At 42.6% G+C, this 14,305-nt stretch overlaps 1 protein-coding gene across 1 annotated transcript; it reads right to left on the bottom strand.

The window, feature by feature from the left end:
• Positions 1–758: 758 nt before the first annotated feature.
• LOC122178234 (toll-like receptor 7) lies at positions 759–13,938 on the bottom strand. Its single transcript, XM_042868288.1, has 2 exons — positions 13,771–13,938; positions 759–4,100 (listed from the first exon to the last, which is right to left on the bottom strand). Exons 1-2 carry the CDS (start codon positions 13,771–13,773, stop codon positions 960–962), a joined length of 3,144 nt encoding a protein of 1,047 aa, XP_042724222.1. The 5' UTR covers positions 13,774–13,938; the 3' UTR covers positions 759–959.
• Positions 13,939–14,305: the final 367 nt, after the last annotated feature.

Raw genomic sequence — 14,305 nt, 5'->3', positions numbered from 1 at the left:
TTTCTTTCTTTCTTTCTTTCTTTCTTTCTTTCTTTCTTTCTTTCTTTTTTTTCCTTCCCTCTCAGTCTATCTGCTTGCTGTCCTGCCTTTCTTTTTCACTCCCATGTGCCAGCTCCATGCAAAGACTCCCTTTACCTTGTAATTCCTCCTGATCCACAGCTTGCAAGCTCTTCTGACTTGTTTCTCTTCTCTCACACTTTCCCATTTTGGTACATGCAAGTTCTTCAAAATCTTTTCTGATTTACAACCTTTGTGACAATGCAGCAGTGGGAGATGGGAGATCTCCCATACCTCATCCAAGCTTCTGCCATAAGTCCCACCAGCATATCATCTCCCCAGTGGCTAGCGCTGTTGCCCCATCAAGCAGAACTGGTAGGCTCAGCAGATGGAAGCCTGAGTTGCAGAGTTAATCATGCATACATTTCCCCAACTCCTAAACATGAAATTCACCTAAAGTATTTTCTGAAATTAACATTTTGTGTTTTTTCCTGTTTTCATAAATACACACAAATGCATTAACAATATTTTTCTATTAAAATTACATTTACTCCAACAGTGATCCAAACAGCAGCAATCTCAAGCATGACTGAACTCCTCCTAGCATCTTGGGAACTAGATTGAGCTGATCAATTGTCTCACTCACACTTGACCCAGCCAGGTGATGTCAGATGTTCTCCAATGAACTGAAACAGGGAGTGGTGACTCTGTTGCATCTTCTCTTGCTGCAAATGTTAAATGAGGTGTGCATCAGCTAAACATCTGTGCTGGCAACAGTTTATATTTAATGTTGTCATAGCGAAACAATTGAATTATTATCTTTGGAACAGATTGTGCATTTCATTTTTGAGAATCATATCACAATTACATTTATCCTCTCCACTTTCACATTTTCTCCATAGCAAGTTCAGTATCTTTTCCTCACCACACACAGTAACAGTATTTTACAGGGAGCAGTAAAGCTAAACAGTCTCCTGGAGAAGTTTGTTGTAAGCCAGGGTATTGTTCACAGCTATGGCATTTTTCAGACACTGCCAGAAGTAAGGCTGAGATCGAGGGTTAGTTGGCCATTCCAGAACAGAACTTCTGCACAGCCTCTTCCTCAGCCGAACATATCGGGACTTCTGTAATACTTTCTCAAGAAATATCAAGATAATCACATCAATTTTTTCATCTAGAAGTCGTTGGTGGGCCATGTAAAATGTTGTCTTGAAAGTGCCACTTTTAATATACTTGTTGGTCAGCACAAATATGGTCTTTTTGCTCAGTTGAATACTCTGGGAAAGGTTGTCAAAGACTGGCTGTCCTGGAAGCCAGTCTCTTTCTTCCAAGCATAAATTGAACTGTCTGGCTTTTTGATCTTCCAGCTTTTCAACCAATTCTGTCATCACCCATTCATTCACAGCCAGATCAGTATTGTCATAGGCAATAAAAGCATCATAGCAGGTATCTGGTAAAGGTAAACGTCTATAGCCTTTCAACTTGGCAGTGCAGTAATGATAGCTATACCACACATCCCAGAAATAGAGGTGACTCATAACTGCAAACGTTATTAAACTTAGGACAGCTGAAGTTGATAAAGCATACATGATCAAATAGGATGTGTCCAGCTCACAGGTATTCAGATCCAGGAAAACCAAGCTTCTTCCTTTGTGTGCCCCTGGGCCAGCACAGGTCACATCTGTGGCCAGAAGAGGAATTGTCACGTGAGTCTGATTGATCCACCCAACAAACCATACTGCATCACAGTTGCACTTGAAAGGATTGTTGTGCAAAAGCAGCATCCTCAGGTTGTTTATGATATTTTCAGGGAAGCTAGATTTCTTAATTATTTGGATCTTGTTTGAGCTGAGGTCCAAGTATGACAACGTAATGGCACCTCTGAGAAAATATTTGGTTATCCGTGTAATACGATTGTTTCGGAGTATCAGTTCTTGAAGAGTTGAAGTGCAATTGGACAGCTTTCGGGGAACAGTAGTCAGAAGGTTATTGCTGAGGTCCAGAGTTATTAGCCTGGTCAATAAGTAGAGTTTTCCCCAATTGAATGTCTTCAACCGGTTACTGGTTAAATTCAGTATCTTGAGTTCTGGAGGCATAGCTGAAAAAACATCAGGAGGTAAAAAGCTGAGCATGTTAGAGGAAATATCCAGTTGTTCCAGTTTGGTCAGATTCTTGAAGAATGACAGATATTCAGTCTTCCCATCTGCCCAAAAAATATCTAAACGATTTCCCCGAAATTCTAAAGTTTTAAGAGATTGACTTTCCATCCCCATGCTAATAGAGGTAGAAATCTCATTCTCATTCATCATCAGCTTCTTCAGATAGGCCAAGTTTTTCATAAAACTAAGCACATGACTAACACCTTCTGCCAGAAAGTAATGTTTGTTGTTGCTCAGATCTAGAATTTCTAAAAATTTCAGCTCTTTGAAAGCAGTTGAGTACAGCAAATCAATCCTGTTGTTAGAAAAATCCAGATATTTCAATCCAGACAGGTAGCAGAATTCGCTTCCATTTAAAGTTTGACTTATGGCATTACCTGACAAGTTGAGGCATTTGAGGAAACTAAGATCCTGGAAGTCTACAGAGTTAACAAAAAATATGTTGTTTCTGCTTAAATCTAGAGTTTTTCCATAATTCATGCAATCTTCATTGACCGAAGGTTGGTAGGAATCAGCCTCTTTGTCTTTGGACTTGCAACTTCGACCATACTCATCATACCTAAAGTAATGCATCTCTTGTAAAACTTGCCTGCTGTATTGCTCTACTGTAATACTGGGATCAGAGCAAAATCCATAAAAGTTACTTTCACCTGAAGAAGGAGAAATTTTATTCACTGAGAGATCTATGATTTTGAGAGCTTGGAATTTCTTGAAGACTCTTAGGTCAGCAATTTTAATAAAATTAGTCCCAAGATCCAACACTGTCAGATTTCTAAGACCGAGTAATGGATCTAGATTTCCTTCTCTCAGTTCTTTAAAGACATAACCCTTGATTCTTAGGGTTTCCAGGTTAGAGAGGGAGGAAAATGTCTTAGACAGATTCAAGGATGGAGAATACATCTGCAATTCAAAATTAAAGGACAGATCCAGCTCTACAAGACTGGGGATAAGCTTCAAAAACTGAGCGTCTCCAATCTCCTTTATGAGGAAGTTTTGGGAGAGGTCAAGATCTTTGAGATTCTTGATGTTTTTAAACCAGCTGCTTGGTATACTCCGAAGAGAGTTACTGTGGAGCCTCAAAATTCTTAATTTTTTCAAGGAATAAAAAGCTTTTGAATGAATCTTAATTGAGATATTAGGGCAGGGAGTACAAGGATATGGGGCATTATAGCAACGTGGGCAATTGCCACTGAGATCAAGAATTTCTAGGTTGTGAAGGGTACTTAAATCATGTTCCTGAACCTCTTGAATTCTGTTATTGTAAATATACAATTCTTTTAAAGTTGAAGATAAGTTGGGTGGAATAAAAGTTAAGTTGTTAGACTTCAGGGAGAGTACTGTCAAATTTTTCAGATTCAGAAAGGCTGTTTTTTCAATTTCAAAAGAAACATTGCACGGATTACGGTAGTAACAATTCTGTCCCAGATACAGTAATTCTATATTTCTTAGCCCTGAAAAAGTGTTTTTTTTAATAGAAAAAATTTTGTTTGCTTCCAGACTCAGCAGTCGTAGACTAGCAGGAAGACCCTGGGGTATTTCTGACAGTTGGTTTGCATCCAAATACAATGACTTCAGTCTTGTCAGAGCGGCAAAACTGCCATTCTCAATTGATGGTGGTGTGGTGCACACACTGTCTTTGGGCCCCAGTCTGGGAGGCACGCAGTTGCATCTGAAGTCAATCTCCACAAGGTTTTCAAGCTGAATAAAGGATGCTGGAGAGATATGGGGGATATGGTTAATAGTCAGGGTCAGGTTAGTAGCGTTTCCAGGGATCCCTCTGGGGACTTCCGTGAGGTGACGATCGCTGCAGTCTACTCTCACAGTACCTTCAAAGGCTTCCACATCACAGGGTAAAGTTTTGGGAAACCAATGTCCTGATAGCCGCATTGGAAATAAGAAGAGCAAGACAGTCAGCAGCGCATTTGACATCTTTGCATGACGTACCTAAAAATAAGGAAGTAGGGAGGTATCAATCAAATGCAATGGCAACAAATGTCATAGGACATGTACTGGGGCAAACCAAACACAGGGATAACCTAGGATCTTGTCTCATGCTGGCCAGAAATGGATGTGTAGGAAGGATTCTAAATCTGGGGGAAGGCGTGTATTGACATTTCCTCAGATGTTTTTTTTCTTTATTATAATTAAATATTGCACTGATAAGACAAATATCACTCTAAATAGTGAATCATAAAGAAATTAAGGAATCTGCTAAAAAAAAAAGACAAGGTATGTACTTAAGTCTGTTTATGTGAATTCTCTTTATTTAAGGGTAAGCAATGTTAGATATCCAGCAGAATGCAGCTGTATAATATACATAAACAAGCAAAGTAAATTTTCAGAAGGAATATGGATGTACTTCAATATCCTTTAATAGCAGCTTACATTTTCACTGTCCAATAAGGAGAGAGGGTCCAGGGGGCTTTATGTTAATTGTAGGTCTAAATAGAAAAATAAAAGGTGTTTAAAATTGAGTACGTCTCTTAAAAGTGTTGTAGTAATTCAATACATACAAGGACCTGCTCACTGCATAGACAGTATGGGAAAACACTACTGAGAGTTCCCCTGAACATGTTTTGTATATGACAGATTAACTGGGACTTCCTGTTTTATGCTCTGTTTACGTACAATAGTGTATCCTTTCAGTATCCTTTCAGAAGTGTTTCTTTGTTATTTCAGATAACAACACTAAATCTCCTGTTCATCTATGTATCTGGAGGAGAGCTCTACTGACTAGCGAGGCAGCAAATGGAAGTGAAGCTAGATCAAATCTCTCACAGCACTGCATTTCTGCTCTCTAGATTCAACAACTAGATAGAATCACTTCAGGGATTCATTCAGTGAGCTTTTGAATACAAGGCCTCAGTATGGATGAAAAAATGCAAAAGTCTAGGGCAGATCCTGAGCTCTCTATTTTTGCACTTGAAAATCATATAGTATTCCTAGTACTAGAAGCCTTTCCTCCACTGTGATCTCTTTTCCTTTTCTGAGGAAGAGCTACAGAATCTTCTTCTCTTCAGTGAGTTCACAGAAAATGGAAATTTGGTTAAATATCCAGATTGGTAGCCATTACCCAACATTTTTACAATTACTCAAGGAAAAAGCTGCCCTTGAATTCCAAGGCAATGAGTCATATCTAATTATCTTCAGTTCTTGTGAATCTGTCACGGAGTTGACCAGATCAATCTATGTCCGTGACAGGGCCGACAGGCCTCTGCCCTCCCCCCCCACCCCAGTCCCACAAAAATGGGAAGGAAGGAAGGGAGGAAAAGAGCAGCGGCAGCAATCTATGGAGGAAAACTTATTTTACTATAATATTGGAATACAAAATAACACAATATATACAATTTAATTGAAATTGAGATGAATAAATCAGACAAGATGAGAGAGAGAGAGTTCCCGGGACCGATTCAAACCTGAAAAGCTTGGAACGGCTAGGAAAGCACCTCCAGCACCCACTGCAAGGCAGCAAGAGAGCGCCCCCCCCACCCGGAAGGGCCAGATCCCGTGACTGCTGTAATGTACAGGGATAGGTACCTGGAATTGGGGCAGTGACACTTTAATGCCCCGTACACTACATGATGTTTTGATGTGGAATACTGAAACCCAGAAACAAAAAACAAAAACAAAAACAAAAACATAGAACCATGACATTCCACCCCTTATTCTACATCGTTACATCATGCTTAAAATATATATACATATATACAAACAAACAAAAAATGATTACAATGCATTACACACACACGGCTATATACATATACATAGAATTAGTAACTGCACTCCCCCGGCATCAAGTTTCCCTGTGGTACACACTGAATATCCCCATTCTTCTGCATCACCCACCAAGTGGATCCTGGTCCCTGGGCAAAAACTGTACCACGGAGAGGTTTGCCCTTTCCAGAAGCTGGAAGAACCCAAACTGCCTTTCCTAACATGTTCTTTACATGTACAACGGGGACTTTATCTCCCTCTACGGTATGTAGGGAACTGGATTGGTTAGGACCATCACGATTGATAGATCCTCTGGTATTGACTAACCAGGTGGCTTCTGCCAAATGCTTCTCCCAGTGCTTAAATGTTCCACCACCCAGTGCTTTTAGCATCGTTTTTAACAATCCATTGTATCGTTCAATTTTACCAGAGGCTGGTGCATGATAGGGAATGTGGTAAATCCACTCAATGCCGTGATCTTTGGCCCAAGTATTTACAAGAGAATTTTTGAAATGAGTCCCATTATCTGACTCAATCCTTTCTGGGGTGCCGTGTCGCCACAGGACTTGTTTCTCGAGACCCAGTATGGTGTTTCGGGCGGTAGCATGGGGTACTGCATATGTTTCAAGCCACCCAGTGGTTGCCTCAACCATAGTAAGCACATAATGCTTACCATTGCGAGATCGTGGCAAGGTGATATAATCAACCTGCCATGCCTCCCCATATTTGTACTTTTGCCATCGCCCTTCCTCCCAGAGGGGTTTCATCCTCTTGGCTTGTTTGATGATGGCACATGTTTCACAGTTATGAATAACCTGTGCAATGGCATCCATAGTTAAGTCCACCCCTCGGTCTCTAGCCCATTTGTATGTTGCATCTCTCCCTTGATGACCTGAGGTCTCATGGGCCCACCGAGCCAGAAATAATTCACCCTTGTTCTGCCAGTCCAGGTCTATTTGAGCCCCCTCAATTCTGGCAGCTCGGTCTACCTGATGGTTATTTTGCTGTTCTTCAGTAGCCCGACTCTTGGGCACATGAGCATCTACATGGTGCACCTTCACAACAAATTGTTCGGGCAGCAATGTTTTTCCACAGTTCAGCAGCCCAAATAGGTTTACCCCTTCTTTGCCAGTTATTTTGCTCCCACTGCTGTAACCACCCCCATAAGGCATTTGCTACCATCCATGAGTCAGTGTAAAGATAGAGCATTGGCCACCTCTCCCGTTCAGCGACATCTAAGGCCAGTTGGACAGCCTTTACCTCTGCAAATTGGCTTGATTCTCCTTTCCCTTCAGTGGCCTCTGCAACTTGTCGTGTGGGGCTCCACACAGCAGATTTCCATCTGCGATGCTTCCCCACAATACGACACGATCCATCTGTGAACAGGGCATATTTCTTTTCATTCTCTGGTAGTTCATTGTATGGTGGGGCTTCTTTAGCACGTGATACTTCTTCTCCTGGTGGTGTTCCAAACTTTTTACCTTCAGGCCAGTCCATGATGACCTCTAGGATTCCTGGATGGCTGAGGTTCCCCATCCGTGCTCGTTGTGTAATCAGTGCAATCCACTTGCTCCAGGTGGCATCAGTAGCATGATGGGTGGAGGGAACCTTTCCCTTGAACATCCAGTTCAGCACTGGCAGTCGAGGTGCCAGAAGGAGCTGTGTGTCAGTACCGACTACTTCAGAAGCAGCCCGAACCCCCTCATAAGCAGCTAAGATCTCCTTCTCAGTTGGAGTGTAGCCCTCTTCCGACCCCCTGTAGGCTCGACTCCAGAATCCCAGGGGTCGGCCTCGGGTCTCTCCTGAGGCTCTTTGCCACAAACTCCAAGTGGGACCATTCTTTCCAGCAGCAGTATAGAGGATGTTCTTTATACCCTGTCCCGTCCGTACTGGCCCTAGGGCCACGGCACGGGCTATCTCCTGTTTAATCTGTTCGAAAGCCTGCTGCTGCTCAGGGCCCCATGTAAACTCATTTCTCATTCGCGTCACATAATAAAGGGGGCTTACAATGAGGCTGTAGTTTGGAACATGCATTCTCCAAAAGCCCACTGCACCCAGAAAAGATTGTGTCTCTCTTTTGCTAGTGGGTGGAGACATAGCAGTGATTTTGTTGATCACATCTGTCATCACGACATCACGACAGCCATCTTGCCACTTTATACCTAGGAACTGAATCTCCTGGGCAGGTCCTTTCACTTTGCTTCGCTTAATAGCAAAACCAGCTTGCAGAAGAATTTGGATTATTCGCTCTCCTTTCGTGAAGACGACTTCTGCTGTATCGCCCCACACAATGATGTCATCAATGTACTGCAGGTGCTCAGGAGCACTGCCCTGTTCCAATACAGTTTGGATCAACCCATGGCAAATGGTCGGGCTGTGTTTCCACCCCTGGGGCAAACGGTTCCAGGTATACTGAATGCCCCTCCATGTGAAAGCTAACTGTGGCTTACATTCTTTGGCCAAAGGAATGGAAAAGAAGGCATTAGCAATGTCAATGGTAGCATACCATTTGGCTGCTTTTGACTCCAGTTCATACTGGAGTTCTAACATGTCCGGCACAGCAGCACTCAGTGGGGGTGTGACTTCATTCAGGCCACGGTAGTCCACCGTCAGCCTCCATTCTCCACTGGCTTTACGCACTGGCCATATGGGGCTGTTAAAGGGCGAGTGAGTTTTGCTGATCACTCCCTGGCTCTCTAGTTGACGAATTAATTTATGAATGGGGAGCAAGGAATCCCTGTTGGTGCGGTACTGACGCCTGTGCACCGTTTTTGTGGCAATCGGTACCTGTTGCTCTTTTACTCGCAGCAGCCCCACAACAGACGGATCTTCTGACAGGCCAGGCGAAACAGCTTAATGTTGTCTGTGTCCACAGCAGCTATTCCAAAGGCCCATCGATACCCCTTAGGGTCCTTGAAATGCCCCCTTCTGAGATAATCAATACCTAGTATACATGGAGCCCCTGGGCCCGTCACAATAGGATGTTTTTGCCAGTCCTTACCAGTGAGGCTTATCTCGGCCTCCAACACAGTCAGTTCTTGAGAGCCCCCGGTTACTCCAGAAATATGGATTGATTCTGTCCCTTGGTGACTCGAGGGCATCAGAGTGCACTGTGCACCAGTGTCCACCAGTGCCTTATATTTCAGTGGTTCTGATGTGCCAGGCCATCGAATCCACACAGTCCAATATACTCTATTATCCCTTTCCCCCCCCCTGACTGAGAGCAGGGCCCCTCTATTCACCTGTGGTAACTGGAGCAACTGCACTGGTGGTAGATCTGCCTTGTAATTCTTTCACCCGGGCTCGTAGTACAGGAGTAGGTTGACCGTGCCACTTCCCCATGTCTTCTCCATGGTCACGTAGGTAATACCATAAGGCAATTCGCGGTGTATTACCCCTTACTTGAGCCGGAGAGCGTTTGCTTCTAACAGCTGAGATCTTTGATGGTGCACGTGAGAAGGAAGGTTCATCGTCTTTAGTTAGGTGGGCTCGCACAAATTTCATCATCTCCTTCACCTCCTTCATCTCCTTCATTAGACTCTTTTGATTATCCTGATCTTCATCAAGCGTTTCTGATACTGCTACAAGTTTGTCACGGTTAATCAGTTGAGACACTTGCTCCGTCATTTTTGATATAGCAGCAACAGCAGCATGAATTGAGGACAGCAATTGTTCGTAGTTTTGGAGCGTAAGAATTAATTCATAAACTAAGGGCGTTCTCTGTTGTTCCTGGTATCTGTCACACGCTGACGTTAGTGTAGCGGCATATTTGTCCGGCGCTGTTGTCACAATCTTCTGCCATATCTCAGGCGTTGTCCTCACCTTTTCAGGGTCGCGGTTTTGTTGTGGGTGGTTAGGAACAAAGTTAGGGTCATACAACATTTCCACCATGCCTATTTCCCTCAAATACTGGATTCCCTTTTCCACTGTATCCCATTTTTTCATCGCAATCTTCAAGCCATTTTTGAAGGGATACTTTTCCTTCACGGCTATTAACACTCGTTCCCAGAGGGAGGCAGCCTCATCCGAACACCGACTAATTCCTCTATCAATAGCTGGATCTCTGGCAATGGCACCCAGTTGGCGAGCTTCATTACCATCCAGAGACAAGCTATGGGCCCCACTGTCCCAACAGCGAACCAACCAGGAAACAATACTTTCATTCAGGCGCCGTGTAAACTCCTTTCTGGAACCTTGGATTTCAGTCATCTTTAGAGGCCGGCGAGTAGTAATAGAGACTTCCTCTTCATCACTCTCTTCTGCATGTCTCTTAGTTTTCGCTTTTGCCTTTCGCGATGGTGGTGGTTCTGAGGAGGGCCCCTCGCCTGGATCTTCCTCCTCCTCCTCCTCTTCTTCTCTTTTTCGTTCAAGACGCGAAGACACTCGTTTCCATTTCTTGCCCTCCACAGGAGCAACTGGTATTGTTACTGGTGTCTCTTGTGATTGATTAGATTTGACTTGGGGATTTTCCCCTTTGGCTTGAACCTCAGCTCGGAAACTCTCTCTCTCCCGAATGGTATTATATAGGGCACGGTAAGCACAAGCCAAACCCCAAATAAGTTGTACCTCCTTAGATTTATGTAAGCCGCATAGTCCCTGACTCAAATACTGGCTTAGTTTCTCAGGATCCCACAGGTGTTCAAGAGTAAAATCCCATGACACTGCGGGTCCCCATGCTTCTAAGACCTTTCCTAAACCTCTCCATATTCCCTACCAGTCATCATTCTCTAGTTTTGGAGGAGACTCCTTATTACGAATGCGTTGGAGTACATTCAGGAGAATTGATGATGCGAACAACAACATGAGTACTAATTCAAGATTCGAAAAACGTTTGATAAACCGAGAAGAAAACCTGGAGACTGGTCTGAACATCGTGTTGTTTGTAAAATTAGCTATTCCATTTGGGATGTAGCTGTTTGTGAAATTAGCCATTCCTTCTGGGATGTAGCTGTTTGTGAAATTAGCCATTCCTTCTGGGATGTAGTTGTTTGTGAAATTAGCCATTCCTTCTGGGATGTAAATGTCAAAATTCAAATCATACCACATTGCAAGTAGGTAAAACATAGGTGTCTCCATCAGTGCCCTTAGGTAGCTATATACGGATGCAATTCCAAAACACGTAAGTGTGAGATGGATTATTGGCCAGTAGGTTGTGACTAACACCATTGCTTTAAATCCTTTACACAGTGCCCCCACAATAACGAGTGGGTTCATCGGTGGTGCCTGCTAAAAAGGGGTTAATGAATTGAAGCTAACAAGAGGAGGAGAAAAAAAAGAAAAAAAGGCACTACCCAGACTAAGTAGTGCTCAAAGTTTACAAATATCCCAGAACACTGGCAGTACGCCTAATCTTTCAAGGTCAGGTTTTCCAGCACAGAAACCTGAATTACTGATAATGCTCCCTAACGAAGCTCTCTAAGAGCAGAGGGAAAAAAAGAGATTCGTTCTAAAAGCTAACAAGCAGTCGTGCCCCACGTTGGGCGCCAAAAATCTGTCACGGAGTTGACCAGATCAATCTATGTCCGTGACAGGGCCGACAGGCCTCTGCCCTCCCCCCCCACCCCAGTCCCACAAAAATGGGAAGGAAGGAAGGGAGGAAAAGAGCAGCGGCAGCAATCTATGGAGGAAAACTTATTTTACTATAATATTGGAATACAAGATAACACAATATGTACAATTTAATTGAAATTGAGATGAATAAATCAGACAAGATGAGAGAGAGAGAGAGTTCCCGGGACCGATTCAAACCTGAAAAGCTTGGAACGGCTAGGAAAGCACCCTCCAGCACCCACTGCAAGGCAGCAAGAGAGCGCCCCCCCCACCCGGAAGGGTCAGATCCCGTGACTGCTGTAATGTACAGGGATAGGAACTTGGAATTGGGGCAGTGACACTTTAATGCCCCGTACACTACATGATGTTTTGATGTGGAATACTGAAACCCAGAAACAAAAAAAAAACCAAAAACAAAAACATAGAACCATGACAGAATCATTAGTTGTATCAAAATAATCTTCATTTGGTATATACTAGTTTACTTTGGAAACTCACCCAGACTGAAGACATGGATCAGATCATTCACCAGTGTCTTCAGTACAGTCTAACAAGTTAACTTTAGAGGAATTTAACTTTTCTAATTTTCTAACATAGACAAGCACTTGAATGAAAATGATGAATAAGAATAATCAGAGCAAGATGGGAGCTAATATGGAGAAGATAAAATACATTTGTTTCCTTTGACTATCCAAAAATTTTTTTTGAAGACTTCTTTATTTCTGAATTAATGTAGACAAGAAGGTGGGAGGGAAAAGGAGGGACACTACCATTAAAATTAATCACATAGAAAACTGAGGGTCTGTCTTTCAATGAAAAGAGACAACATTTGGGTACGTTATTGTAAAAATTCTGCCTTCTTTCTTTACAAGGAAACACACTGAATTATTTATGTAATGACATTTTACTAGACGAGCAAAAATGCTAAGTAACAGTGCATTTAATTTTATTTACTGGTGCTATTCAACTAAATCCATGCCATGCAGCAAGCCTGGGAAAAAGGATGGCCTTGCCAACCACTGGAATCTGAGTTGAGTGGCTATTTTAAAATAAAAAAGGAAAACCTGCTGCAAACCACAGGTTTGCTGCTGTTGAGGAAAAGTTAGTCGGAATCAAGGTCAAGTTGAGTTTGCTAAGTCAAGTTAAACCCCTCCATCCAAGCTCTAAATTAGGACTTGGACAACATGACATTGCTGCCTAGATCATCACCAACTTTCTCTGTGCATTTGTACTCAGATCCTACACTTGGGGACTAAATTCTAGGCACTTATTCGTATTTCTCAATGCAGTGCCATCAGCCTGGAGTGCACTGGTATCCAGGAGTAAGCAGGGGAGCAGGGTGGGGCCCCTCTGCAAAGCTGCTCAGCCCTCACAGCATGGAGGGAGTTGCCTGGGTATAGAGGCACTGTACTACTAGAGGCCTGAAGGCAGGTACAATGAATTTGGGACATCAAAGTCTTCAGGAACATCTTTGAAGGTTCCTTCTGGTGTCAAAAAATTGTCTACAGAGACTTGTAAAGTGCTCAGATTTTGAATGCAGACCTGCTGCAGAATTTTTAGGAATCCAGGCGTTTTTGCAGAGCAAGCCTAGCTTTTACTCTCTTTGAGTTTCATTTCTCTGCAAAACTTGCATCTCCATGTCCCTTTAATGTTAATGTTATTTTGCATGCAAATTGTTGCAGTCTGGTGCTGTGTAACTGTCCACATGCAACACGCCTTGTGCCCAGTACTGTACTAGAGAAAAATAAAGAAGACAGATGAAATTAAAAGAAATAAGCAATCACAGAATAGGGGTTGGAAGGAACCTCTGCCTATCAGAGTCCACTCTCCTACTAATGCTGGTTCCCAACAGTAGGCAATGCTAACTTGTACAAAGTTCTTGTATTCAGAAACGTAGTTTAAAAGTACACCTAAGATACGCATGTGAGTTGTCCTTTTCTCTGTGATCTATGTTTTTGTTCATAAGTTCAGAAATACTTCTATTCCAATATTAACTGAGGATATGTACAAATCCAAAACTGAATTCCACCTGATTTGTGGCGTTCTTCAAATATTCAGAAACAGCAGGACTGTAAGTATTCCTTATGCATTTTTAAAGGTAAAAGAGTGAAAGGCCAGAGAGCAATGAGCAACGCAGGAATTACAGCTAGTAGAAAACACTTTACTATACTCTTCCCCTAGTATATTAGTGTAAAACTCTCATTTCCTATCATTATTAAAATTGCAACCTATAGCCACAACAGTGAATTTGGACGTCTAAAAGCAGAATTTGAGAATATACTCTTGAAAACCTTTCCCAGCAGTTCCAGCCCAAGAGCACTAACAACTTTAAAATGAAACTTTCACCTACCATTTTCTGTGTGCTGCCACTTCTGAAAGATTTGTCATGAGAAGAAACTGTAAATCAGTGCAGGAAAAAACAGCATAAAAAAGGTCTTCACTGGTTCAGATCCTGTAGAGAGGAGTGGCATAACTCACTCAAGACAACAGCAGCAACCACTGCTTTATTGTTCTTCTCTTCAGCTGAACGGCAGCTTGAGAAATAATTAAACATGAAACAACTGCTGCAATCCACTTCCTCAAATATCTGGCTTTAAAATTAAAACAGCACTACCTCCATTACTCCTCCACTCGTCATAAAAATAACTGAGCACTCCTATTTTTTCCATTTTAAACAGATTCCCGCATTGCTCACAAACCCACGTGCTGTTGCGACAACGGGGTTTTTTTGTTGCTGTTTAGTTTTCATCTCATGCTGAAACTTCCTCTGTTCTCTGTCGCTTTTGATCATGCTTCTCATTTTAAATTCCGTTGTTTACCTGTCCACACTGTTAGACCTCAAGGAACTATAAAGACTCCAAGATGCCACGGGGAACACCCAAACG

Source organism: Lagopus leucura, unplaced genomic scaffold (genome assembly GCF_019238085.1).
Source record: "Lagopus leucura isolate 7727_CA_CO unplaced genomic scaffold, USGS_WTPT01 Super-Scaffold_100001, whole genome shotgun sequence".
In the NCBI taxonomy this organism is placed as follows: domain Eukaryota; kingdom Metazoa; phylum Chordata; class Aves; order Galliformes; family Phasianidae; genus Lagopus; species Lagopus leucura.
This window is presented reverse-complemented; position numbering and strand designations above follow the sequence as displayed.